This window comes from Mustela putorius, unplaced genomic scaffold, assembly GCF_011764305.1.
Source record: "Mustela putorius furo isolate JIRA1106 unplaced genomic scaffold, ASM1176430v1.1 tig00003972_pilon_pilon_pilon, whole genome shotgun sequence".
Classification (NCBI taxonomy): Eukaryota; Metazoa; Chordata; class Mammalia; order Carnivora; family Mustelidae; genus Mustela; species Mustela putorius.
Genome location: NW_025422115.1, coordinates 22929200 through 22955512, shown reverse-complemented (window position 1 = coordinate 22955512; position 26313 = coordinate 22929200). Strand labels below are relative to the sequence as shown.

The 26313-nt window shown below is 48.5% G+C and overlaps 1 protein-coding gene across 13 annotated transcripts in view; it reads right to left on the bottom strand.

Moving 5' to 3' along the window:
- Nucleotides 1-26313, bottom strand: part of ZNF831 (zinc finger protein 831) — a 109899-nt gene that overhangs the window by 49705 nt on the left and 33881 nt on the right. For 9 of the 13 annotated variants that reach the window (XR_006603865.1, XR_200013.3, XR_001180741.2 and 6 more), the window contains 4 exons: nt 26137-26260; nt 18457-22182; nt 17267-17403; nt 712-863 (listed from right to left, as the gene is read on the bottom strand). Coding sequence is in view for 10 of the 13 variants with exons in the window: in XM_013060197.2 (XP_012915651.1) it covers nt 712-863; nt 17267-17403; nt 18457-22146 (3979 nt within the window). In the remaining 3 variants the exon portion in view is untranslated. The remainder of the gene's footprint in view (nt 1-711; nt 864-17266; nt 17404-18456; nt 22183-26136; nt 26261-26313) is intronic. The other 4 variants (XM_004759951.3, XM_013060200.2, XM_004759954.3 and 1 more) reach the window with 1 other exon arrangement.

Genomic DNA, 26313 nt, shown 5'->3' with positions numbered 1-26313 from the left:
GTAGCCTTTCCACAGAAGCTCTCCATTTTTCCCCCCATCAACACCTTGCAAAGGAGGCTAAAACTGGGCCCATGGCTACTGGGGCGGAGGAGAACCAGAGCGGAGAACAAAGGTCCGGAGAAGTGCAGTGATTTGCCCTGGTTGCCCAGTGATTACAGCTGAAAATAGTCCTTTTTCCAGGAAGCACTCTGCATTAGTTCATCCTTGATTTATTTCTGAGCATAACAAAACGTGCACCTCTGACACCTTCCATGTAAGCAATGTTCCCTGCAGCTCCCACACGCGCTGGCTGCTCCTCTTTCTATTCCAACACTGACTCTCAAGCCCCCCACTGACCCACTGCAGCCTCGAAATGGCCCTATGGAAAGAATCAAGTGAACTTCCTTTTTAAAGACAGGGGAACATGGAGGCACCTAGAGTTCTGACTCACGTTCCTGAGGTCCTGGAGGAGCTCTGTACCCAGCACCGGGCCCAGCACACGTGGCCAGGACTGAAGGACATACCCTGACTTCTCCATATTCTTGCCCAGTATGCCCCCCCCCAGTTTGGGGTCACACTGACTGTCCCACAGATGTCCCACCTTTGCCAGCATACCTTCAGGCTCCTGGAGCCAGAACAGCCGGCTCCCACCCGTCCTGCACACCCAGCCTCTGCAAGGAGCCCGGCCCTCTGGTGTGCCCAGTTTGGATTCACCTCCAAAGAGAACATTACCTGCCATTTCTGAAGAAGGCTGCCTGCAGGTCCCACGTGGGTCCAGCCCCTCGAGTGGGGAGGGGTGGCCGTCTCTTCTCAGCACCCTGGGTGGCCTGCGCAGTCCACTCCCTCTCAGCTGAACATGGCTCTGTAAAAAACTGCCTTTGTACCTGTGGGACAGAGAAGCACGTGTGCTGTATAGCCTTCCCTGAACACATGTGCCCAGAAGCCCATACACACAAACATTTACAAAGGCAACACTCGGACAATAAACCCTCGGGTGAGCCTAGAAACTCCTTATCCTTTCTATCCTCCCCTCCCCTCTAGGACATGGAGACAACAGCAGGACCTAACTCGAGAGGCCGCTGGAGGGACGACAGGAGACGATGCATAGGAAGGGCTTTCCGAGCCGCCTTGCGCAGAGCGCGTGCTTACTAAAAGCCAGTGGCTGTAATGAAATCCTGAGCCATACGGTCCTGACTACATACAAACACGTGGCTCTGTACAACTTCCGACAATGACAGGAATGTTCTATGATCTGCACTGACCACGTGCGGCTGTTGAGCATTTGAAATGCAGTGTTTGAAATGCAGAGGAAGTGAGTTTTACTTTATTTCATTTTAATGAATTTAAATAGCCACATGTGCCCGTTGACTACTGTACTGGACACTGCAGGCTTAGAGGGCCTTTGAAAAAATGGGCATTGTACACTTTCCATCTGAAGAGGACCTTCCGGATCAGACCATTTGATCTAATCTCTGAAATGTACTCCCGTCCCGGTGGGAAGGCACGGCGAAGTTGAGAAAGAAAATACTGGAGCTTATATTTATATTTGTTTTCTTCCAGACTTTCTTGAATCTATTGCTGTATGCCCTTTATAATATACATAACACATCAGTAGAGAAGAACGTGTGTATAATTTGAGTAAGCAATTATGCATGTATTAGGATGTGCAACGAGACATATAACCAGAAACAGACCCACACGCTGCTCCAGGGCCGCCGCAGAGCAGGGCCTGTGAGCCCTGAAACAATTAAGACCCCTTCACCAACTGGAGCTAGGACCCTGGGTCCAGCGCTCTGTACTGGTTTGTGACAGGCCACCATCAGCTCTTGGAAGAGACCTTCGCACTGCTTCTCTATGCCCCATGAAGCCACCGGGACGCCCTTTCTTTTCCAAGCCTCAGCTTACACGAGTTCTACTCCCAGACACTCTTCAGCCTGCGGGGGAAGGTGAGGCCACCTGCTCGGCCATTTTCCCTTCTCATTTGTCTGAGCCACTGCCAGCCTCTAGCTGCAGGCCCCTAATCACCAGGGCTGCTCACAGAATTTTAAATAAGATCTGCAGGATGCTGTATTCTCTTAGGTGCTGGTTTTTACAGCATCAAAACAATGAGAAAGTGATTTTTTTGTTCATCTTTTCTGGAGTCCGTGTTCCGGAGAGGCTCCAGTCACATGACCCAGCTGCCTCCCTGGCCTTGGGCAGGAGCTGTCATTCCCCAGGGGTGCCTGCCTTATTCTTTGAAGCAGTCGTCCCCGCTTGTCAAGTCCACAGGTTCCTGAAAGAGTTATCTGCGCCTGGGTAGGGAGCTAATCACAAGCCCCGGAACCAGTCAGGGCTCCTGCTGGGCCTGGGCGGAGAGTGATTTGGAAGTGTGGAGACAGAGGGAGGGAGGAGGGTAGGGGGTGGGGGTTACCGGGAGAATTCTTCTCTCTGTGCTGCCAGGTCACCTTTACTCCGAGTCAGTGGGTGACTGCCACAAGCTTGCAGGTGTTAAGAATGGCACAGTTTGAACTGCTGGGAGGTTTTGCTTTTGGAAAATGGCCTAGTGAGGGACTCTGCTCAATGAAAACCACCAGGAGACTGCGGGAGAGCCCCGGCCCCTGAACTCAGGTCTCAGGAAGGTGGAATCTGGGCCCTTTAGCCCTTGAGGGAGCCCTAGAGGATCCTAACCTAGCTTCAAAGCAGCATTCTGTTGAGTCATGGGCAGGGCCTGTTGCTCTCTCTCCTGGGTTCTCTCAGAGCATCCTGTACGCCACCCCTTCCTCTGGGCAGGAACACACAGGTGTGGCAGAGGAGGCCAGCTTGTCACCACCACGAGACGAACAAGGCCTCCGGTACTTTGGCAGATGTCATGAAGACCCCTCTCAACAGCCTTCACCCGGCTACACGTTGTATCCCAGAGGCTCAAGGGTTAGCTGCTAGTGATTCACATCTACCCCCTTGCCAAGAGGACTGCCCTTGGCTGATGGGAGCCATCTTGCCTGAAGAGGCCTGGGGAAGCGTGCACTCACCCCAGGAAGGGCCCTTAGCCCCTGACCAGCAGCTGCAGAAGGTGACAGCTCAGCCACTTTCTCTCTGAGCAGGACAATGTCTGGTGCACCTCATACTCCAGACCTTTCCACAGGATCGGGTAGGACTGCCAAACCCCGGTGTGTTTCCCTCGCTCCCGAGAGCCCGCCCCCTCAGGTCGCCTGCCCGGGAATGCCTGTCTCAGGCTCTGCTTCTGGGGAGCCTGACCCTAGACACATGATTCAAGTGTTTCCCCTCTCCTCTGAGTCCTTTGGCCTATCTTCCCCAGAGACTCTCGCTCAAATATGTTGACAAACATCCTTAAATATGCAAGGATCCTTATAAATACATGGTGTCGCTTTTGTGCGGGACGTAGTCCTACAGAGCCATTCTTCCTCTCACTGTGGTTTTACCGGAGGTTACCGTTCCAGTCCACCTAGGTTTCTGTGTTTGTGTCTACTGAGCTGTGAGCTGATCTACAGAGTGGCTCCCAGGATCTTTAATAAACTGCCACTTACAGTCCAGATTTTAAATGTAACTCCTACACTCGGAGTACCCCCTGTGCTCTCGCGCTCTCTCCAGAGCTCTTGCTTGAAGAGCCTGCATTGCTGACACTTACGTGGACTTACGTAAGACCAGCACAATCGTTTTGTTGACAGGCCTCATGAGAAACTGATCAGAAAAATAGCCTTCTTACCCCACATAAGCTCCAGCAGATACCGGTGACTGGCTGGCCACGGTCAAGAACTCAGGAGACACTGGTTTTAACTAGAGTTCAGTGAGGAGCTCTCAAAAGGAGGCAGAGTGAAGTTTTTGTCCTGTATCTTGAGGCCGACAGAAGCCACCGGCCAGCCTGCCTCCTCCAGCCGCTCCTCCCCACCCCACACACTTTCCCTGCTCCTTTCATCAGTCTGCGGGAAGGCAGGTGGATCCAAGGAGAGGGTGAGGTCCCTTCACACATGCTCGCTCGGGGGGGAAAGAACGTGTGCTGTCATACCGTTCCTCCCGTTGGATCCTACAGGAAATAAGAAAGCAAAAGGAAGCAGAGTGGAGGCCTGAAGACCTTCTGCATGCCGCTAAGCAGGTCGCAGGACTGTGGCCAAAGCCTCTGGCGCCTTGGTGAATGTGACAAACGTCTCAGCCAGGCGGCCACCACCATATCTCTTACGCATATCTCCACCTCACCTCAGAGACTGTGCCGTCGCCCCTGAGAGCGCTACTTCCCTGAACAGGTAAACTGTGTCATGACGTGACATGAGCAGCAACTGCAGGGGATACAGAAGATACAGTACATATACAACAGAATACTGCTCAGCCTTTTAAAAAAATAAAAAAAAATTTTTAAAAATTATAAAAAGGAAAAGAAAAGGAAATCTTGCCATTTGCTGCATACAGATCAACTCCGGATAGAATAAGCCCGCTACAGAAGGACAAGCGCATCATCACTTGAGTCACGACTGAAGTGAGCGGACACGTACCTCAGACAGACAAACATCCACTCTAGAGGGTAAGATTTTATTCTCAGGGCCCGGTTTTCTCTCTCTCCCCCACTTTCAATGACAAACATATACTTTAGGGTTTCCAGCGCGCACTTCTCCATGTGACCCCCACCTCTTCCTCGCTCATTCTGGCCCACTAGGGACCTCACAACCCATTGTTACGTTTGTCAGAAGCGTCCCCAAATAAGCGTCGCATGCTTCGTACAGCACGCTGCACAGTTACAAATTCATCAATAAAATCCAATTCCATGGTCCAGCGCTTGCTCTGGGCACAGCAGAGCCGTAGTCTGTGGGCGCTCTAAATCTCTCTGCCTCTAGTTTATGTCAGGGCAATTAAGCATCCAAGTATGAATTTTCTACGTTTTTCCATTTCCCCTCTAAAAATGGATCCTGCATTTTCTAATCCCTCTCCTTTAGCTCATGTACTTTCACTAATGAAAACAGCCATTTTCATTACAGTGTGGTATTTAGAGTTGGCAACAAATGAAAAGACAAATAAAATCAAGTGGAGGGCCCAGAAATAAACTCCAGGTATAAATGGGAATGTAAAATACAGCAAATAAGAAAGAAAAAAAGGTAAATTAATCCAGAGCTCTGCAAGTTCTCTGTATAAAGGTCCAGAAATAAATATTTTTCAGGCCACACACCATCTCTACCCCATATTCTTTTATTTATACACACACACACACACACACACACACACGTGTGTGTGCGCGCACGTGCGCATGCGCTTTTAAAAATGTCACAACCTGTCTAGCTCACAAGGGTATATAAAACAGATCAAAAGTCAAATCTGACTCACAGCCCATAGTTTTCCATATGGACAAAGGTAAAACTAAATCCTTCCTTACATTAATATACACACAACATAAGGGAATACATTTTTGTGTTTTTGACACTGGGAGACTAGGAATGATGAAAGATCTCTTAGACAAGACCAAAAAGTAATAATCATAAAGGAAAAGGCAGCTCCACTAGAATACAACTGAATATACACCTTCTTGATGATGTAAAGAAGTCCACTTCCAACAGTACAGCTGACCAGTTACTCTGGTTGTCTACCACTATACTCCTATATTAAAAACAACTAAAAACGCAGATTAAAACATAAAAATGTTCAATACTTCTACATAAATCTATTGATGTTCTGATTAGAAAGTGAAATATATTTAACATCAAAAACCAAGTGAAAACTGAAACCTGAAAAGGTAAGAGAGTTTTCATTTTGAAAGGATTTCCCAAATCAAGTGAGCCTGATCTTCCACTTCTATGGTCTGGTGGGGTGCGAGGAGCAGGATTCAAACCCAGAATCCACCCTAGGTGCAAATCAAGTGGAAGACCCAACCTCTAATCCTGCAAAAGCTGAGACCTCAGAGGGACCCTCAATAGATAGGTGAATTAGAAATACTACACCCGACCCTCACCGCCTTCCCAGGGAACCCTGAAAAACTCCAATCTTATCACTAAGTAAAGAGGGCAAAAGTCTCTTCTGTTAATTTTATAACAATAAGACAGTCTTCTCATAGGTTTGTAATCTGAATTCACACTGCACATAACATGAAAAAGCCAAAAAGTAACAAATTTTATTTAAAGTAGTGCCCAGTGCATGCGCTCGGGCACCTAGTAGAAGCAAAACAAATCATTACTGGAGAAACCCACCTCCACCCTAAGTCTCAAAGTCCAAAAATCTCAGCTCACCATCAAAAATCCAAAAACAAACAAGGAAATGAGTTACTACAAAGTGAGAGCTAATGATACATAAAACAGAGTCAGATGTGCCATGACTCCCTATGTTGGTATTATCAGATGTAAAATATTAAGTGTATTTTTAGAAAACGTTGACAATAAGAGTAAAGATTACAGAAACTTTGAAAAACAATCCCAAAATTCATACGCAACCACACGAAACTCTAATAAACCAAGGCAATCCTGAGCAAGAGCAACAGAGCAGGCCGGATTATATTTACTGATTTTAAAATATGTTTCAATACTATAGTAATAAAAATATTATGGCACTGGCATAAAAACAGACGTATCAACTAATGTGACAGAAAAGAGAGCAACAGAAGCCAGAAATAAACCCACTCATTTACTATAAACTGATTTTCAACAAGAGAAACAAGAATACACAATGAGAAAACATTGGGAAAACTGGATATCCACATGCAAAACAATGAAACTGGACCCTTATTTTATACTACACACAAAAATCAAATCAAAATCATTTAAAGACTTAAACATAAGACATGAAACTGTAAAACTCTTAAAAGAAAACACAGGGGGAAAGCTTCTCAGTATTGGCCTTGGTGGTGATTTCTTGAATATGACACCAAAGGCAACAAAAGCAAAAATAAACAGCTGGGACCACATCAAACCAAAAAGCTTCTGCATGGTGAAGGAAACCATCAACAAAATGAAAAGGCAGCCCACAGACTGAGAGAAAATACCTGCAAATCATTTATCTGATAAGAGGTTAATGCCCAAAGTGTCAAGAGGAACTCATGTAACTAAACAGTGGGGGGGGGCAGGTAGGGAAGAAACAAACAAACAAAAAAACCAACTTTAAAAAAATGGGGAAAAGACCTGAGTAGAACTTCCTCCATAGAAGTCATAGAAATGGCCAACAGATACATGAAAAGGTACTTGACATCACTGATCATCAGGGAAATGCACAACAAAACCACAGTGAAAGATCACCTCACACCTGTGAGGATGGCTATTATCAAAAAATAAAAATAAAAGATAATAGTATTGACAAGAATGTGAAAAAGGAATCCTTGTCATGTGTTGGTGGGAATGTACATTAGTATGTCCTCTATTAGTATTTCCTCTATGGAAAACAGTATGGAGGTTCCTCAAAAAATTAAAAATTGAACTACCTTATGATCCAGCAATCACACTGTTGGGTACATACCCTAACAAACTGAAATTAGGATATCAAAGAGATAACTGCACACCCATATTCAATGCAGCATTGTTTACAATAGCCAAGATATGGAATCAACCCAAATGTCCATCAGTCAATGAATGGATGGTTAAAGAAGATACGGTATATATACAACAGAATGTTACTCAGCCTTTAAAAAAAAAAAAAAAAAGGAAATCTTGCCATTTGCTGCAACACAGATAACTTTGGAATAGAATAAGCCAGCTACAGAAAAACAAAGACTACATGACCCCAGTGATAGCAGAGATCTGACACAGTCAAACTCATAAAAACAGAAAGGAGAATGGTGGTTGCCAGGGACCAGAGGAAGGGGGAATCGGGAGGTGTTGATCAAAGGGTACAAGGTTTCACTTGTGCAAAATGAATGAATCCTAGAGAACTACTGGACACCATAGTGCACATAGTTAACAATGCTGTATTGTGTACTTACAAATTCAAGAGGGTAGATCTTCTGTCATTTTTCTGATTTTAAAAAAAGGAAGAAGCTTCTAGAAATTAAGGTAAGTTTAGGACATCATATGTGAGGATGGTTTCATGGATGTTTTCATATCTTCAAACTCATCAAGATGTATACATTAAACTTGTAGAGCTTTTGTGTACGTCAATCATAACTCAATAAAGAAAAGAAGACTAAAGAGCAAGAGACTATAAAAATGATGAAGCAGATCTGAAAAATAATTAAGTGGAACTTTTTGGAAATAAAGCACAATATACATAAACAATCAGATTTAACACTCGATAAATCAGTAATAGGAGGGTAACTGGGGGAGGGTGCAATTAAGAAGCCACTGCCGGGGCGCCTGGGGGGCTCAGTGGGTTAAAGCCTCTGCCTTCGGCTCAGATCATGATCCCAGGGTCCTGAGATCGAGCCCCACAATGGGCTCTCTGCTCAGCGGGGAGCCTGCTTCCTCCTCTCTTTCTGCCTGCTTCTCTGCCTACTTGTGATCTCCGTCTGTCAAATAAATAAATTAAAAAAAAAAAAAAAAAAAAAAGAAGCCACTGCCACTGTCCAGGGTCTTTTTCTCCTGAGCAAGACAGTTTAACAGTAACTGCATTTATTCTCCCAAAGAAAAAACGAGGCAAATATATAAAACAATGGTTTTCAGGACAGGAGACATCATGTAATGAAAGCAAAGATCCCTTGAGAGTAAAGAAATGGATGAGGCAGATCCTGTAATTGCTCAGCTTCCTGGTGAAGGGATTTCCCAGGTCCATCACCATCCGTGGATAAGACTATACTCTCCTTTGAACCTTCGGGGCAAATCAACTGACGAAATACAAGGGGCCTATTTCTGTACTGTCCATTCTGTGCCATGGACCTATTCGTCTACTTTGATGCAAATACCATTCTGTCTTTGATATTTTAGCTTTATAGTAAGTCTTAAAGTCAGGCTGTGTAACCAAGATGGTGTGGTGTTTGCATCAAAACCAAGACATGGACAAATGGCACAGACACAATTATATGTCCACACACAAACACGGGAACTTCCATCTATACCACTCGATACAGAAAAATTAGGTGAAAATGTATCATAGGCTGGAATGTTAAACCTAAGAGTATAAAACTTCAGAAGAAAACCTAGGAGAGAAACCTTTGTGGCCACGAGTTAGGCAAAGATGTTGTGGCGATGACACCAAAAGCACAATCCAAAGAAAAGAATAATGACTGGACTTCACCAAAATTAAGAATATATGTTCTTTGGGGCGCCTGGGTGGCTCAGTGGGTTAAAGCCTCTGCTTTCGTCTCAGGTCATGATCCCAGAGTCCTGGGATCCAGCCCCACATCGGGCTCTCTGCTGGGTGGGGAGCCTGCTTCCCCCTCTCTCTCTGCCTGCCTCTCTGCCTACTTGTGATCTCTGTCAAATAAATAAATGGGATCATAAAAAAAAATAACAAAAAAACACAGAATGTGTAAGGAATCCTCAAAACTCCAAAATAAGAAAACAGCACATTTTTATAATGGCCAAAAGAGCCGAGACAGTACTTCACCGAAGCGATACAGGAAAGGAAAATAAGCACATGAAGAGCCGCGCCGTCCCGTGAGTCATGAAGGAAGTACGGATTCCAGCCTGCGGGACACCACTACCCACCTACGAGGATGCCTGAAGGAAAAAGAACAGCCACGCCAAGTCTCGGCAAGGCTGCAGAGAGGCCGAGAGCCTCACGCAGAGCTCGCAGGAGTGTGAGATGCTACTGCCGCCTGGGAAAGAGTCTGGCATCCACTACACTGTCCGGACGCTGCACTCTTATTTGCTCAAGAGAATTTAAAGTATATACCCGTACATTTCAGAGTCGGCTCCTTTGTCTCTTTTCTTCTGTCTGTTCATTTTGGGTGGGGGATGGGTGAAGCAGGTGAAGCAGGAGAGAGCGCACTTCTCGTCATGAGCCCCGAGAAACGTACAGAATGGCTGAATCACTGTATGGACACCTGATGCTAATATAACACTGTATGTTAATTATACTTGAATAGCAACCAAAAAAACCAACTCAGAAGTTTAGAAAATAAAGGATATATTCATGCAAAGACTTGCATATGGATATTTATAGTAGTTTTTACTTACAACAGCCCCAATCTGAAACAAACCATTAATGTCTGCCAACAAGTCAATGTATAAACAAATTATGACATATCCACCCAATGGCTTACTACTGAGCAACAAAAAGGAATGAATGACTGGGGCGCCTGGCTGGCTCAGTTAGTTCAGCATCTGACTCTCAATATTGGCTCAGTTCATCATCTCAGGGTGGTTAAGATCGAGCCTGGTGTTACGCTCTACACTCACCGGGAAGTCGGCTTCTCTCTTCCTCCCTCTCCTTCTGCCCCGCCTCACACTCGCATACTCTCTAAAATAAATAAATAAGTCTTTAAAAAGGGGGGGGGGAATGAATTATTGATACATGCAACATGATGAACCTCAAAATAACCATGCTGAGTGAAAAAAAAGCCAGAATGCCCCACCCCAAAAAAGAGTATATATTGTGTGATTCCACTTCTATAAAATTCTAGAAAAAGGGAACTACTCTATAGTTACAGAAAGCACATGAGAGGCTACCTGGGGATGGCAGGAGGGAGGACACATGGAAGTCTGAGGGATTTTTGACACATGACCTTGATGCTGTTATTGGTTCACAGGTGTGTACATACATCCAAACCTATTAAATGGTATACTTTAAATATGCATAACACTATAATTCAGTATACCTTAACAGTGCTTTAAAAATAACTCAGGAGGTTGAGAAAATTAGTAAAATTTTAAAGATAGACCTGAACAAAGTATCTAGATTTTAGCAGAGAAAGACAAAGTTATTGAAAATAGAGGTTAAGACACATAAAAGAGAAGATCTAAGGTACATTACTTCAGTGTTCCAGAAAGAGAAGACCGAGAATGGGATACAGACAATGTTTGAAGAATGATGGCTGAGAATTTTCTAGGTAGAAATCAATCCACAAATCGTAAAAGCCCCATGGATTCCTAATGGAATAAATAATGGCAACATACACCTGGACACATCAAAGTAAAACTATGGAACACCAAAGATTAAAAGAATATCTTAAAACTAGCCAGAGATAAGAGACCTTCAAAAGACAGATGCGTACACTAATAGCCGAATTTTCCACCACAAAATAGAAGCCAAATGACAGTGTGGTAATAGCTTTGATGTGTGGAGAGAAAGTAACTGTCAGCCTAAGGTCATATACCCAGCAAAACATTTTTCAACAACAAGGAAGAAATCAATGTATTTTCAGACTAATGAGAGTGGAGATTTTTCTTCTTTTACAGAAGTTCTTAAAAAAAATATGCTTCAGACAGAAAAAAACAATCTCAGAAGTAAGATCTGATATTAAAAAAGAATGAAGAGATAACACATTTGCAATTATGTGGGTAAAAAACATACAGAAATGGGCTTAAAAAGAGAAAAGAACAGATTTGGGAAAATATCTACAGTGTGTATAATGGCAAAGCACCTACACAAACCTAGAACATATACTGAAACCTACAAATTCTGGATGGGCACAGCATACAAATATGCTAATATCAAACCTTAGTAGAAATACGGGAGCAGGGCGAATTCTCACTCACAGCTGGAGGAAAACAAAAAGTGACCCGTCAGCTCCCAAGAGCCATTTAGAAATGACATGTAAAGTTGAAGATGTGATTACCTTGTAACCCAGCAATTCCACTTTCGGGTCTAGCACTGAGAAAACCTCTTGCATTGAGCCTAAGGAGGCATATATGTATATACATTCATTCACTGCAAATCAGCAAAAAAAAAAGAAAAAGAAAGAAAGAAAGAAATTGGAGACAATTTCAATGCCCATAAATAGGAGAATGGACAATAAAATGTGTTATACTCATGGGAAGGAGACCGCTAGGGCACCTATAATCAATGAATTTGACCAACATGCCTCGATCTTCAAAAACATGATACTGAATTTAAAAGTCAAACTGAAGAATGATTAATTCCGTATGATATTTATACACGTGCTTTAAGGACTCAAAACAATTGTAGATGTTATTAGTGTGTACACCGAATTGCAAATTATGAAAACACAGATTGAATCCATGCCAAATATGTAAAACTACCTAACATTTATGTATACATGTATATATATATGCTATATGTATAATATAAATATATACTTCAACTATAAAATATAAAGTAATATTTTATTTCATTTTTTTAAAGGCTCAGAAACAAATAAAACAAAATGTTAATATTAACTAATTCTGGATCATTACCCAGGAGTCTGTTGCATATTTTCTGAACTGTTCTGCATTTTTAAACGTTTCTCAAAACAAGAAGTAAAACAACAGATACTCAGCAACACGGGTTTCAGCACATGCGCTAGAGCTAAGGCCTGCAGAGAATCTCTGCTGCAGTATTTCATTTTCTGGTGAATGTGAAGACAACTGAAGTGAAATGGGAACGTGAGTAAGAAAACAGGCCTCTTTATCGAGAACACACGGATGGATAAATGACAGAGAGATGCACGCATACACCGTACACACGAGAGTGCAGAGACAGATAAATTGATGTGTACAAGTGCATATATATCATACACATGTGGGGAGACAGACGGACAGGTAGATGGCGTGGAATAATGCCCCACCCTCAAAGATGTCTGTGTGCTAATCCCCAGAGCTGTGACTATGTGACGTGCCTGGCAAAAGGGACTTCGTGCATGTCACTAAGGACACAGTCCCCAAGATGATAAGGTATCCTGGATTATCCAGGTAAACCTAAACTAACCACACGAGTCCTTCAAAATGAAAGAAGAGGCAGAAGATAGGGTCTGAAAAGTGAGACTGAACAAGAAGGAGCAGACCTCAAGTGCGAAGGGGACCCAGCCTGCCCTTGGTGGTCTGTGACACGGAAGCGCAGCTGATGGCCAGGAACAGAATCCTGCCAACCACCCAAATGAGCAGGAAACGGATTCCCCACTGGGGCCTCCAGAGGGAATGCAGCCCTGCCAACACTCTGATTTTGTCAGGTGAGACCAATACTGAATTCTGATCTACAGAATTATAAAATAATAAACTAGTGTTCAAAACAAAATTTACACGAAACTAGTAATTTGTTACAGCAGCAGTTACTCTGTTACAATAGAAAACTAATTAATGGGATGGTCCACATGTAGATGGGAGAGTAGATACACATGAAGACGGAGGGAGGGTAGATGAGAGACCCTTCATCAAAAGTTTTCCTGGGGCACCTGGCTGGCTCAGTGGGTTAAGCCTCTGCCTTCGGCTCGGGTCATGATCCCGGGGTCCTGGGATCGAGCCCCACATCGGGCTTTCTGCTCTGCAGGTAGCCTGCTTCCTTCTCTCTGCCTGCCTCTCTGCCTACTTGTGATCTCTGTCAGATAAATAAAGAAAAAATCTTTAAAAAAAAAAAAAGTTTTCCTGTTCGGTTATCTGCAAAATAAGTACACGGTAAACAAATCCTGTTACTATTAATGTCTGTTATAAACTAGCCAGAAGTTACTATGTGAGAAATGGACGGATTTCAACATACTAAGGAGGAAAAATAAGTTGTGCAAATGGCCTCCTGAACAGTGAACTCAAAACTCCTTTAGACCAGGCACTACCTCTCAGCATTTTCCCGATATTGCCCCTCAGACTGGGCATCAAACCCCTGTTTCTGAAGATGGACTAAAATATGACAGAATCGGAGAGGGCACTTCTCCAAGAAGCTCTATCATCCAACCAGAAAATGAACTGAGTTTGAGACCTCGTGTGAGTCAAAAAAAATCGGTCATCTCCTTTATCAAACCTTTGCATCCCAAAGGCTATCAAACCAGTGATAGTTTGATAGAAGGCTTAGTAAGAAATTTGCCATTAAAGGGAACTCTTTTAAGCCCAGCATCACATTCCCTTCTGAACACCTCTCCAGAGAGGTGTATCCTTCATTAAAAGGAGAAGTCTTAGCAACCACTCACCATGAGTGGTATGATGGAAGACACCGGGTCAGAAAACTCAAACTCAGACTGCAACCCTAAGTGAAGGCCTTCTCACCCATTAGCTGGCTGAGCCAGGGAAAGCCATTTCTGGCAGACATACCCTAGAATTACCTTTGTGTAATCCTCTCAAGTGTGGTGTGACTTGCTCCTAACAAAATATGGCAAAGGGAAAGGTATTTTTGCTGATGCAATTAAAGTTTCTAATCAACAGAGAGATTATCTTAGGTGGGCCTGACCTAATCAGGCAAGCCCTTCAGAGGAAGATCTGGAGCTCAGACTTAAGGCAGCAAAGGCACATTCTGTCTCCATTGTTGGTGCTGATGAAGCAAGCTACCATGCCTCAAAAAAACAAACTCTGCCAAAATGCTGAGAATGTAATGAAACCAGATAGTGGGAGGGAGAGCACTGAAGTTCAGGGGTCAGAGAGGTCCTACCATGATAGTGCTGTCTTTGCTGAGACAAGGGAAGGCCAGCCAGAGGGGAGCTGTGCAGGAGGAGGCCCAGGATCTGCACGTGCCAATACTGGAGCTGGAAGCTCCAGCAAGCTGGAAAGAACTCCAAGGACAGTCACAGGCCGGTAAAGGCACGAATGATGGTTCATTCGTGGTCGCCCAATAAATGCTTGATAGACATAAACACCTCAACAGCCTCGTCCTCATCCAGGACTCCGGCTTCTCCTTTTCCTCCCCTGCGCCCTCTCCGACCTTCCCACCCGTGCCCTTACCTAGAAGCTCGCTGATGGAGGGGCCAGTTTTTTGGCTCCCACAAAACCAGATGTGAAGACTATGATTTGCGGGCGCCTGGGTGGCTCAGAGGGTTAAGCCGCTGCCTTCGGCTCAGGTCATGATCTCAGGGTCCTGGGATCGAGTCCCGCATCGGGCTCTCTGCTCCGCGGGAGCCTGCTTCCTCCTCTCTCTCTGCCTGCCTCTCTGCCTACTTGTGATCTCTGTCTGTCAAATAAATAAATAAAATCTTAAAAAAAAAAAAAAAAGACTATGATTTGCAAACTCAAATGTAACACAACTGGAAGAGGTGGGAACCGAGCAAGGTGCAGAGCACAGGCACGCTCAGTGGGGGCGGCCACTACTCAGTTCCCGCTAGCTGCCTCCATGCAAGAAGACAGGACAAGCCTCTACAGAGCTCCAAATACTTCAAGACAAGCTAGAAATTCAGGTTTTTATGTGAAATCTCTTGGTATTTATTTGGCTACTAAGAGTCAAAACTTTTAAGTATGGCCAACCATAACGAAATTCTCACCCAGGCTGCGCTTGGTCCAGGAGGTGTTGCAGACATCTCTCCAGGCCTCCCAGAGAATCAACCTGGCGCCACCAGCTTGGTATGGGGACGCTTTCCCTGTGGCCTCCATATGTGGCACCTGGCACCTAGCAGGTGCATGGCAACAATCTGTTGTATTAGCTAAACTGAAGCCTTGGGAAGATGGAAGGAATCAATGAGGCAGTCAACATTAGTCCCTCACCCCACATCTCCTGGGACCATGACTGAGGCCCAGAAGCAGGCTTGGCAGCTGTCACTCCATGCAATTTAGTGCTTCTTCCACATCGGTCCAATGTGTGAGATACTGACGGGGCACAAGGTCACCTGCCAACGTCCCTGTACTCCCTGAATCCATGAGCAGCTACTCTGGCTAGCATCCATTCCATCCGAGGAGCGATCCCTCCCCTACTCTACATGGCTCAGGGGTTTGTGGTAGGGTTGGATATCCCTGTCACACAGGCAGTGACCCTTCTTTCGCTCAGCTTTGAACAGCTGGGCTCCTTTTGGGAAGGATGCAATGTGGGGCAGCACAAAGAACAGCTCCTGCAAGAGTGTTCCCTAGGGGCCAGCACCCTGAGCACCACCTGGGAGCCTGTTAGAAATGCAGGGTCTCGGGCCCCATCTCAGACCTGAGGGACGTGTCTCAGCATCAAAAGAAAATCCAGGTGACGCTTGTGCCTGTTGCAGACTGGGGAGCGCAGAGCACAGATAGCAAGATAGCAAGCTGCTATCTGCCATAGGGGCTCTGAGGTAAGACTTGCTGATTCAGGGGCAGTGGGTGGCTCAGTTGGTTAAGCATCTGTCTTTGGCTCAGGTCACGATCCCAGGGTCCTGGGATGGAGCCTCCTATCGGGCTCCCTGCTCAGCAAGGAGCCTCCTTCTCCCTCTCCCTCTGCTGCTTCCCCCTGCTTGTATATGCTCATGCTCTCGCTCGCTCTCTCTGGAATAAATAAAATAAAATCTTTTAAAAATAAAATAAAATAAAAAACCTGCTGATTCACATCAGGGTGCTTGGAGAGGCCGCCCGATCTGTCTGTGTCTCAAGATCCTCAGGGGAAAAATGGCAGCGGGGGCGGGGGCGGTGATCACGGTCACACAGTGCCCAGCACATAGCAAGCCTTCAGTGATACCAGCTCTGGACATGCGGTCCTGCAGACAACTGAAACAGGCAGAGACCTCATCTCAAAGCCTGTCCAGACGGCACATCATCTCTAGCCATGAAGGTTCTGAGCAGCTGTAGGGAAGAATCAGGAATCTGCACTGCTTCTTGAAAAATATCTCAGCTTTGGGTCAAATACCAACAATGAGGGAAGAAGGCAGGCAGGTTCCAGGAAGAAGAGAGTAGGAGGCTGAGATGTGGAGGGGGAATTCAGGAAAGCATTAGGGCTCTGGGCTCAGAGTGCAAATTCAAAAACAGGAGATGCGGAGGCAGCACGAAGTCACCCTGAGCAGGCCCGGAGGCCACAGGAACACCAGATCCAACAGCTTCTCTGGTGGCACAGAGGAGTGGGGCCTCATGAAAAAGTGGCCTTCCCCCTTCATCCCTAGGGGCAAGACCGTCCGTGATTAAAGAGTGGGGTCAGTAAAACCTGTGCGTCCCATCTGTTGTCTGGACATGCTGCGCGTGCACTTGTCACAGAGAGAAGTCTGCAAGAGAGCGCCCTGCACACCAGCAGCACCCCCAGGGCAGAGGCAGTACCAGGGTGCTTTAGCATCTCCTCCTCGCTGGCCTCTCTTTCCAAACTCCTCTGCAAAGGACACGTACCGCTCGCATAAATAAAAAAGCAGTACAAGCTGTAAATAACTAACGCACTCTCTCCTCAGGACTTAAATGGGTGGGTGGGTGTGTTTTGACTCCGTTATTTCCAAAATCTACTGGATCCCTGGCCTTGGAGAGGCACCCCCAGAAAGCACACAGTCAGGCCGGGGGTCTGCTGTGCGGACGGACTGATGGGGAACCTCCATGAACCTCCTTTCCCCATGAGCCTCCAGACCCTCACTGCCACACAGACGTTTCTGGAACCCCTGTGAAGGCTTCCCTGGGTTAGCAAATCACCCCGATAGCTCCGGACAGACAGAGCTTGCCACGCCCCCTACCTTCTGGAGCAGACGCTCAGCTTCCGTTTGCCGTTTCTCCGAAACATCTTCGCCTTCCTCCACAGCGGTCCTTTCTTCCCTTCAGGCTCAGACACCCGCTCCTGGGACACTATCCCCGAGGCCACCGGGCAGGAGAGCTGAAAACACCAGACATGTTGGCATCATATTGCTCAAAGCCCTGTAGTGTGAACTGGAGGCCCAGGGAACACCATGGCCAGGTCTCCCCCCAGCCCCCAATCCCACCTCTCTAGGAACCCCTGCCTTTTGGAGGAAGGAGGGCCCAACTGGGTCTCAGCCCACCCTACCCCCTCATCTGAGCCTCAGCACATCTTTATTAACCACCGCTCTCGGAATGAGGAAGTGCCTGCGAGGCTCTGGAATCTTGGACCTGCCAGTGTTGCCCACGGTTACATCAGAACAGAACCTCTTCAGCTGCCCTGGCCTGAGACTTCCCAGAGCAGCATAGTCCAGACACATAGATTTGTGCTCGAAGTGGGACCACAAACTTACCACTAGTCACCAAGTGATAGCTCCAGAGCACTCGGCCCCTTTCCTGTTAGCCACTCCCAGGGAACTTGGACATTAAGTTGAATCTGACCATAGTAATTGTTTCCCAAATTCTTGATATAATAGCTCTCTTTCTCTCTCTCTCTGTTGCTCACTCTCTCTTTTTTAACTTTATTTTTAAGTAATCTCTACACCTGATGTGGGGCTTGAACTCACAACCTGAGATCAAGGGTCCCATGCTGTACCACCTGAGCCAGCCAGGCACCTCAATAATTCTCTCCTTTTAAGAGATGGTGTTCTACCTGCAGTGTATCTCTCCGTAACAATTTCCAGCTTATAATCCTGGGCAGTGTTTCATTTCACTCTTCGCTGCTGTTACCAGGATGCTCAAAGTTAAATTTAATGTCTAATGATGAAAAGTATCTCATCTTGGATCTCAGTACAATAATTCTCTCATTTGAAATGCGTCTTTTCATTATTTTGTTTTGTGTTACATTTTTGGCCTTTATCCCACCCTGCCATGAACGTGGCAGCCCCACCTTCCCTCCGGAGCAGGCTGAGAAGACCGTATCACAAAGAGCAGGTGTTCCCAGGGTGGCTTCACGCCTCCTCTCCATCATTCGAGTTCTGTGTGCCAAGCACATTCCCCCAGCCCTGGGCCCCCAGGCAAAAGAGGAGGTTACCTTTGACGTCTGGACCTGCCCTCCTTCTCCCAGACCTGTCTTCATCCGTCCTCCCACTGTCCTGCTCACGGGCCGGGTGTCTGGACCCTTGGCCGGGGTGCTGCCACCAAGGAAGTGCAGTGCCAAGTACACAGAAGCAGCCTTTTCCTTCTGCTCTGTGGGCAGAGGCAGGCTTCGGCTCAAGCAACACCATGTGAGTCGGGGCTCGGCCCTCAATGACGGGAAAGGGCCGTGGGCCCTGAAACTCCACTGGGTCTCTGAGTGGGTACACGAGGCCAGCTCTGGCCAGCTGGGGGGTGTGGAGGCCGCGAGGAAGGAGCAGCAGGAACTGAGCCCAGCCAGGGGTCCTGAAGGAGGGTCTTCCGGGACATTCTCTGTAGGTCCCCCCAACTCCCTGAGTGTGCAGGGACTCGGGACACCCCCAGATGGCCTGGCGCCCACTGCGGTACTGCCCATGCAGAGGTGACGGGTGTCAGGGGGCCCACTCTGCCGAGTGGCACACACTGGGGCGGGCAGAACGGAGGCGGTCTCCCTGGGGGCGCCGGCGGATGAGCCCGGGGACTGGCCCCCTGCTGGGGTGCCGGTGTCCAAGTCTCCTTTCTCCTCTCCCTGTTCCCCTTTTCTCCTGCCCCATGGCCTAGAGCAGTTGGGGTCCTCCTTGAAGCTGTGTGCCCCACTGGTGGCCATGACTGAAGTTGGGCGGGAAGGCAGGCGGGTCCCCAGCCCTGACCCAACAAAGGACACCAGTTCCTCAGGCCGCCTGCTCCTGCACGCGGGGTCCTGGCCTTCTCCCAGCCTCGTGGGGACAGAAGGTGGTGGGCAGGTCTCTCCCTGAGGCAACTTGAGGAGGTACTTGGGAGGGAAGGCAGTGTCTGCCAGAGCAGTGAGGACACCAGGTGCCGCGTGGGAATGATGCCCAAGGGACGTGGCTACAGGACACGGCAAGATCTCTTCCCCCAGCTCCGCCTGCCTCTGGGCCACAGAAGGAGTAGCAGAGGCGGCGCCAGAAAGCTCCAAGGGCCTACCTGGCTGCCCAGCCCTGGCCCTCGCCATGCCATCAGCACTCTCACATAGCTCCCCTGGCTTATCCCCAGGGTTCCTGTCCTGGTTCTGAGTCGGTGGGGAGGCGGCCTGCATGGGGCCACCCGGGGCCTCTCTTTCTGTTCCCAGAGGCTCTGAATGCTCCTGGCAGCTCAGCTTCTCCACCTTCAGCTTCTTCCTCTCTGAGGGGAGCTTGTCCTCTGAGGGCTTGGGTTCCCCAGAGCTACCACTGGGCCGCCTCGGCATAGTTTGGGTCCACTGACAGGGCTCCTTCTTGTCCCCACCACGAAGGATGCCTCCTTCCAGCTTAGGGTCTGGCAAAACCAGCTTGGGAGTCTCTCTATCACCTCCCCTGAGGGGACCAGGTACTGGGGGCAGCTGACACCCCAGCTCCAGCCTCCTGCTTGGAGAAAGGAGGGGGCTCTTGCTGCCTGAACAGGAGGCTTCTGTGCAGCGGACGGTGGGAGGAGACATGGCCCTGTTCACCCGAGGCTGGTCACTGCTTCCCGCTTGGGCTACCATCGCCCTCTGCTTGGGGGGTTCCATCACTAAGAAGCCCTCCGGGGCCAGTGGATTTTGGCAAGGCCCTGGTCTGGCCCCCGCAGATGTGTCTCCATGACCAGGGCTCCTCCCGTCCTGGGATGGTACTGTGCCCTCTTTCCCTGCTACCTCTTCCTGGAGCGGAAGGTCCAGCTCTGTCCCACTACCCACGGTCATCTCCCTGGCCTTCTTGCCTCCATGGCAGCTGGTTTTCATTTTCTGGTAGATTTTCTTGAACGTCTCATTCCCATACACCTGCCACTTGTCCTGGGAGAACATCTTCAGCTTCCTCTGGCTGCATTTCTTACTGGCTGCTCTGCCCTTGCTGGTTGCCCCCTCCCCAGCAGCAGCTCTGTTTCCATCCGGGTCCTCTGCAGGCACCAGGCTGTCTCCAGAAGAGGGACATGGCAGGTCCTCCACGGCAGCCTGTCTCACCAGGGCCCGGGGGTGGCCACTGGGGACATCCACCAGTCGGGAGGGGGCAGGCCTGGGGCTCAGGGGCTTCTGCCTCCAGGGGCAGGCATCCTGGTGGTCCGGGGGCTCCTGCCATGTCCTGGTGCCCTCGACAAAAGGCAGTGAGTTGCTCCTGGTGACGGGCACACAAGCCACAGTGGTGGAGAGCTGAGTGGGGACAGAGTGAAAGAAGAGCGGCCGCACCTTGTCTGGGGGGGTGAAGGCAGAATGGGCCGAGCTGAGGGCAGCAGGCTTCCTCCGGCCAGGCTGCAGCGCCCGGATGTCAAAGTGGAAGGAATCTTTGTAGGTGTAGGGCATGGGCAGGTCGATACTGCCTTGCTTGCACAGGACTGTCTTGCGGGGCCGCACGTTGTCCAGCTGGGAATCGTCCACCACAGCCTGATTGTGGGAGATGAGCCAGGAGATGCGCTCCTCTAGCTTCTTCTTCTCCAGCTGCAGGCCGGGCCCCCCAGACCCCAGTGCCACCTCCCCCTCGGACTCAGCCCTATGCTCCAACAGGCCGCGCGGGGGGCTGCCAGGGGCCGGCGGCTGCTCTGCACTATCCGAGCGGGAAAGGTAGCCCGAGTCAGTGCTCTCACACTTCCGCAGCCGGCCCTCTGAGGCCTTAGTGTCCCAGGGCTTCTCTGAAGACGTGGCCGCCTGCTGCTGCTGTAGGGAGCACAGCCGACCGGCGGTCGGGGACGTCTGCTCTGGCAGCTTCCACCTTGGTTGGGAGCCAGGCAGGGCGAGCCCAGGGGAGGCTGTGTGGGCAGAGATCACAGGGGTCTCTCTGTCATCAAATGTGGACCCTGGACAGGGAACAGCTTCCAACTTCAGACCCAGGGTCTTGGCAACAGAAGACAGGCGCATGGCAGGCACCGGGCAGTGCCCAGCACCCTGGGTGCCTGGAGAAAGGGGTCTCTCTGATTGGGCCCCATCACCCACTCTCTGGCTGCTGCCGTCCCCCAGGCCTTCTGCTCTGGAGCTCTCTCCAGCCTTGTCCCCCTCCTCCAGGAGGCTGCCCCCACCTCCGTCAGACTCTGAGGACAGTCGAGAGTGGTTGAGGTGGGTCTGGGTGCGTCTGTGCTTATACAGGTTGCTCTGGGTCTTAAAGGCAATGCCACAGGTGGCACATGGAAAGGGCCTCTCACCCGTGTGGGACCGGATGTGCTTCTCTAAAACACTGGGCTTCAGGCAATCCCGGCCACAGTGTGGGCAAAGGTACTTGCCGGCATTCCGTACCTTGCCCGGGCTCCCCAGCGTGGGCCCCAGTCCTGGCGACAGGACAGGCAGAGTGCCCACGATGTTCACGGTGAGAGCCGGGCACACGAGTGCCGGCTTCCCCACCTGGGCAGGGCCAGGTCCTTCAGGCCGCAGCAGGGGGCTGAGAAGAAAGGGTGCGCCGCCCCCATCCAAGCTGCGTGTGGCTAGGGGGGCACGTGGCTGGAGGCCCCCCGGAGGCACTGTGTGGTACAATGGGAGGGGCAAGGCCTTCAGGAACACTGTAGGGGCCAGACCCTGCTCCGGGGGCAGAATGACAGGACTCAGGGTCAGGTGAGGTGAGACCTGCCCACCGGGGGCTCCTGCATGTCCAGGAGCTGTCGCTGGCTGGTCCCTGGCAGGCGACGCAGGGGAAGTGAGTCCTGGCACCTCCATCCTGCGTCATCTGGGTGGTTCAGGATCCCTGGCGACCTGCGGGCAACAACCACACTTTACCGCGGGCACCTCTCTTCTCTCATCATGTAGTAAACCCTTCCCGGCCCCCATCTGGCATTTTAATCACCCCACTGGAGCCTGGTAACAATCCCCCCACAGAAGGGGTTATCCTCACATTATTAAAGGGGAGACAGAGGCTCAGAGAGAAGAGAACTGACATGACATGCAGCTAATACACAGCAAAGCAGGGTCTGGACCCAGGTCTGTCTGAATCCTGCCTCTTCTTCCACATGCCTTACAGGAACTCTTAACGCTTGCCCTCTACACACTGTAGGCTTGCTACTGTCATCCCCCAACACCCAGCACAATGGTCTGTGCAGAGGGGACACTTAGAAAGTGTGCTGCCTTCATGAAAAAGAAAAGTCGTGTAGCCTAGCAAGGTCCTCAATGTGATTCCATGCTGGGACTCGGTTTCCATATCTGTAAAATGGGCAATCAGCACCTTCCTAGGACCTTTTCACTCGGAGTTCTTAGCTTCTGCTGTTGGATGAAGGCAATAAGAAAACTGACCTGAAGGGAAGCCTAACAGATTCAGCATTCTTTAGTATACACACATCCCAATCTTGCACAGGTCATGCTTATACTGAAAATTATGTACTATTTACCTGAAATCCACATGTAATGGCAGCCTGTATTTTATCTGGTTAACCCACTAGGACAAGGAGCACTTCCTGAAACTCAGGATCACACTTGGGTCTCTGCTCAAAGGTGGGGCTTCCAAAACCCCTCCAGAGCCAACTGGGACACAACCAATTCCCTCCCAGCCAGAGGGAAGAGCTGGACAATGTGAGGCAAAGCAGCAAGAGAGACCTAGCCATGTTCCTCAAACCATGGGAGGGAAAGACAAATACAACAGCAAGAGACAGGACAGGCCCATGGTTGCAGGAATGGGGGTCTCCAGGTGCTTCCTGCTCAGATACCCATTCCCTAAGAGTCCATAAGCTCAGCTCCATAAGAGTCCCCCAGCTCAGCTCCTTCAGAAAACCAATACATACAGCAGCTTTTTACTGCAAGCTGGGTAAGGTAGGAGTAATGGCAGGAGGGAACCAGCTCCTATTGGTTCATACCAGCTCACGCTGGCTCATGAGAGCTGATTTTCCAGAATTTTGCAAGCCAGTTGTTAAACATAGCCATAATTAAGAGTTTAATTATATAAACGTATAAGTTATATTAAAAACAAAAGTATACAACTGGATATTCACATGCAAAAGAATGAAGTTGAAATCCCTATCTCACTTCATATACAAAAACTAACTCAAAAGTGATCAAAGACCTAAATGTAAGAGCTAAAACTACAAAACTCTTAGAAGAAAATATAGAAGTAAATCTTCATGACCTTGGGTTTGTTAATGAATTCGTAGATATGACATCAAAAGCACAAGCAATTTTTAAAAATTTTTTACATCGAAAACTAATGACATACTGTAAGATGACTAACATAATAAAAATAATTTTTAAAAAGTAGAAAGAAAATATAACCAAAGGTTACAATGTTAAATGTGTACCTCTGAAGTGAAATTTTTATACTGAAAGCCTAAAAAATTAAAATAAAAACCTGGCACTGTTAACACATTTAAATGTATCTTTAAGAAAAATAACTATATAAATAGCATTTTGTGTGATTTTATACTAACTTTTTAAATCTAATTTTATACCAACTTTTATTTTTTTGAAGATTTTATTTATTTATTTATTTATTTACTTACTTACTTACTTACTTATTTATTATTTGAAAGACAAGAGAAGGGAGAGCGGCAGGCAGAGGGAGAAGCAGACTCCCCACTGAGGAAGGAGCCTGATATGGGGCTGGATCCCAGGACCCTGGGATCATAACCTGAGCTGAAGGTACTGGCACAACACGAATGTACCTGAATGCTGCCAAGATGTCCACTTTAAAAGAGTTAAAATGTTGAGTTTGATGCTATGTGAATTTTACCTCAATAACAAAGGTTCTAAATACTCAGAGCTCATCACTTGCTAATTATTCTATTTCATCTTCCCATTACCGGTGCTCTGGGGGCCCTTGATGCTGACCGCGTCGGCATGATGGAAATGCCATGTGATGGTGCGGCACTCCGCATCCCAATATCGTCCTGACTTCGGGTTCAGTGATGGCACACTCATAGCCTGGGACTGGCCACGGTGGGGGGTATCACATCACAGAAATCAGCAAATGCCACAAGCCAGTCCTTTTTAAATCCTGAAACCAGCTCTCCCAGTCTCTGTCCCTCACAGATCTAACCAACATTATGGATCTCATGCCGCCATGCCACCTGCCTCAAAACATTGGACGGGTTATAATTTTTTAAGGGAAGATTTAAAGACAAAAATATTTAGAGATCAGAAGAGAGTACTGGAATTCCTCAGAGCTGACTGACATCGAGGAAAGACAACGACTTATCCCAAGGCACTGTGTCCTACTAGCTAAAGAATTTTGAGATGCTTTCCAGAGGAGCCATCAGACTGAGTTCCTGTCCCTGCTCACTGCTGGTGGAAATCCCTCAGATCCAGATCCCTCCTCTCTGAGAGCAGGTCACTTGGGCAGAGCTACAGGGAGCCCTCCTGACACAGTCTGTGGGAACACTGAGCATGGCACCAGACATGGAGCAAGCGCTCCACTTATTTGGGTTTCCAAAGTACACCGTGATATTTTGAACTACTCACTAGTGAATTCTCCCCCGCCCTCTCTTCTCTCCTACCCTGCTGCTTCCCCCATCAGTCTGCAGACCCCAGTTATTGTTTCTGGGAAGAGATGCTGTCTCATGCTGGGCTCCCCCAAAAATGATGTCATCACAAGGATTCTATTTGGGAGGTGATCCCAGAAAACACTCATAAGGGGGAGAGAGAGATGAGAGGAGGGAAGCTACAAAGTGTGTGTCGTGGGGCAGGTAGAAATTGAGCCCGAGGGGGAATGATGAGAGACCACACAGAACACGCATCTCACTGACCCCACCCAGGAAAGGAGCTGTCATACGCCAAGAGCCCTCCTGAGAGCAGTGCGATGTTGGAGGTGCAGCTGGCCACGGGCACACAGCAGGCAGCTCTGGCGATCCCATCAGGCCCAAAGTGTTGCCCGAAGCTGGCTCCTACAAGTGCAGGGAGAGATGGACAGGCCTCCCACTGGAGTTGCTACGGCAGAAACAGAGTAAAGTTTCCGGATTCCAGAGCCTAAACCCCAAGGAGGAAAGCCATTTCCCAGTCCTCAGTTATGATGGTCCCTGAGGTGGGAGACAGCAGAAAGAGGAGAAGTGGCAGGCCAAGGAGGAGACCTGTCAGTTGGCTTCAGGGGGAGTTGGGTGGAGGGGTGACCTGGACCCCACTCGCTGGGGGAATCAGGTGAGGGGCCAGGACAGAGCAAAAACAGCCCACTGTGCACATCCAGGCAAGCAGGACTGAGGAAGCCTAGAGGGCTCCCACGCCCCCAAGTGAATACCAGAGTCCCAGAGAAACTCCAGTTGGTCCTGGGGGTCCTGCTTGGGGAGCTAAGGACTGAGCACATGCCCCCTGAAATCAGCCCACCCTTGGGGGAAGGAGAAAAGCAGCCCAGAGTGCCTCAGGGAAGCAAGGGGCTTCAAAGCAGAAATTCCAGAAAGAGTGCTACATTTCTGACACACCTGCCATGATGATTATTTTGCTCTCCCTGAAGCCTGTTCTGTGATCACAGCAAAACCGACGCCCTTTAGGAGCAGCTGATCCCTGCCGGCAAGATAACGAGCCGACTAACACCTTCCTCCAGGGGGATGGCACTTTTCTCAGGGAGAAATCAAAGGGCCGCCACTAATTTTTCTCACTCTGAATGGAGGCAGTAGCAGGTCCTATTATCCCCACTGGCCTAATGGGGAAACTGAAGCACAAGGTGGAGAAGGCAGGCATGTCAGGCAAGGCTCGGGGAAGACCACGTGGTTGGCAAGACTCACTCGAGGCACTCACCTCCTTGCCATCCTGAGGGTCCACGTGCGGAGAGCGTGAAGCACCCCTCGCCTCCTCCGTTCTGCAGACCCGCACCTCCTCTGAGCTCCCCAAGCTCCTAATACTCGTTGGGATGAGTGTGCAGCTTTACAGGCAGGTAAATGGAGAGGCATCAGAAAGTTATAGGAAAGTGACTAT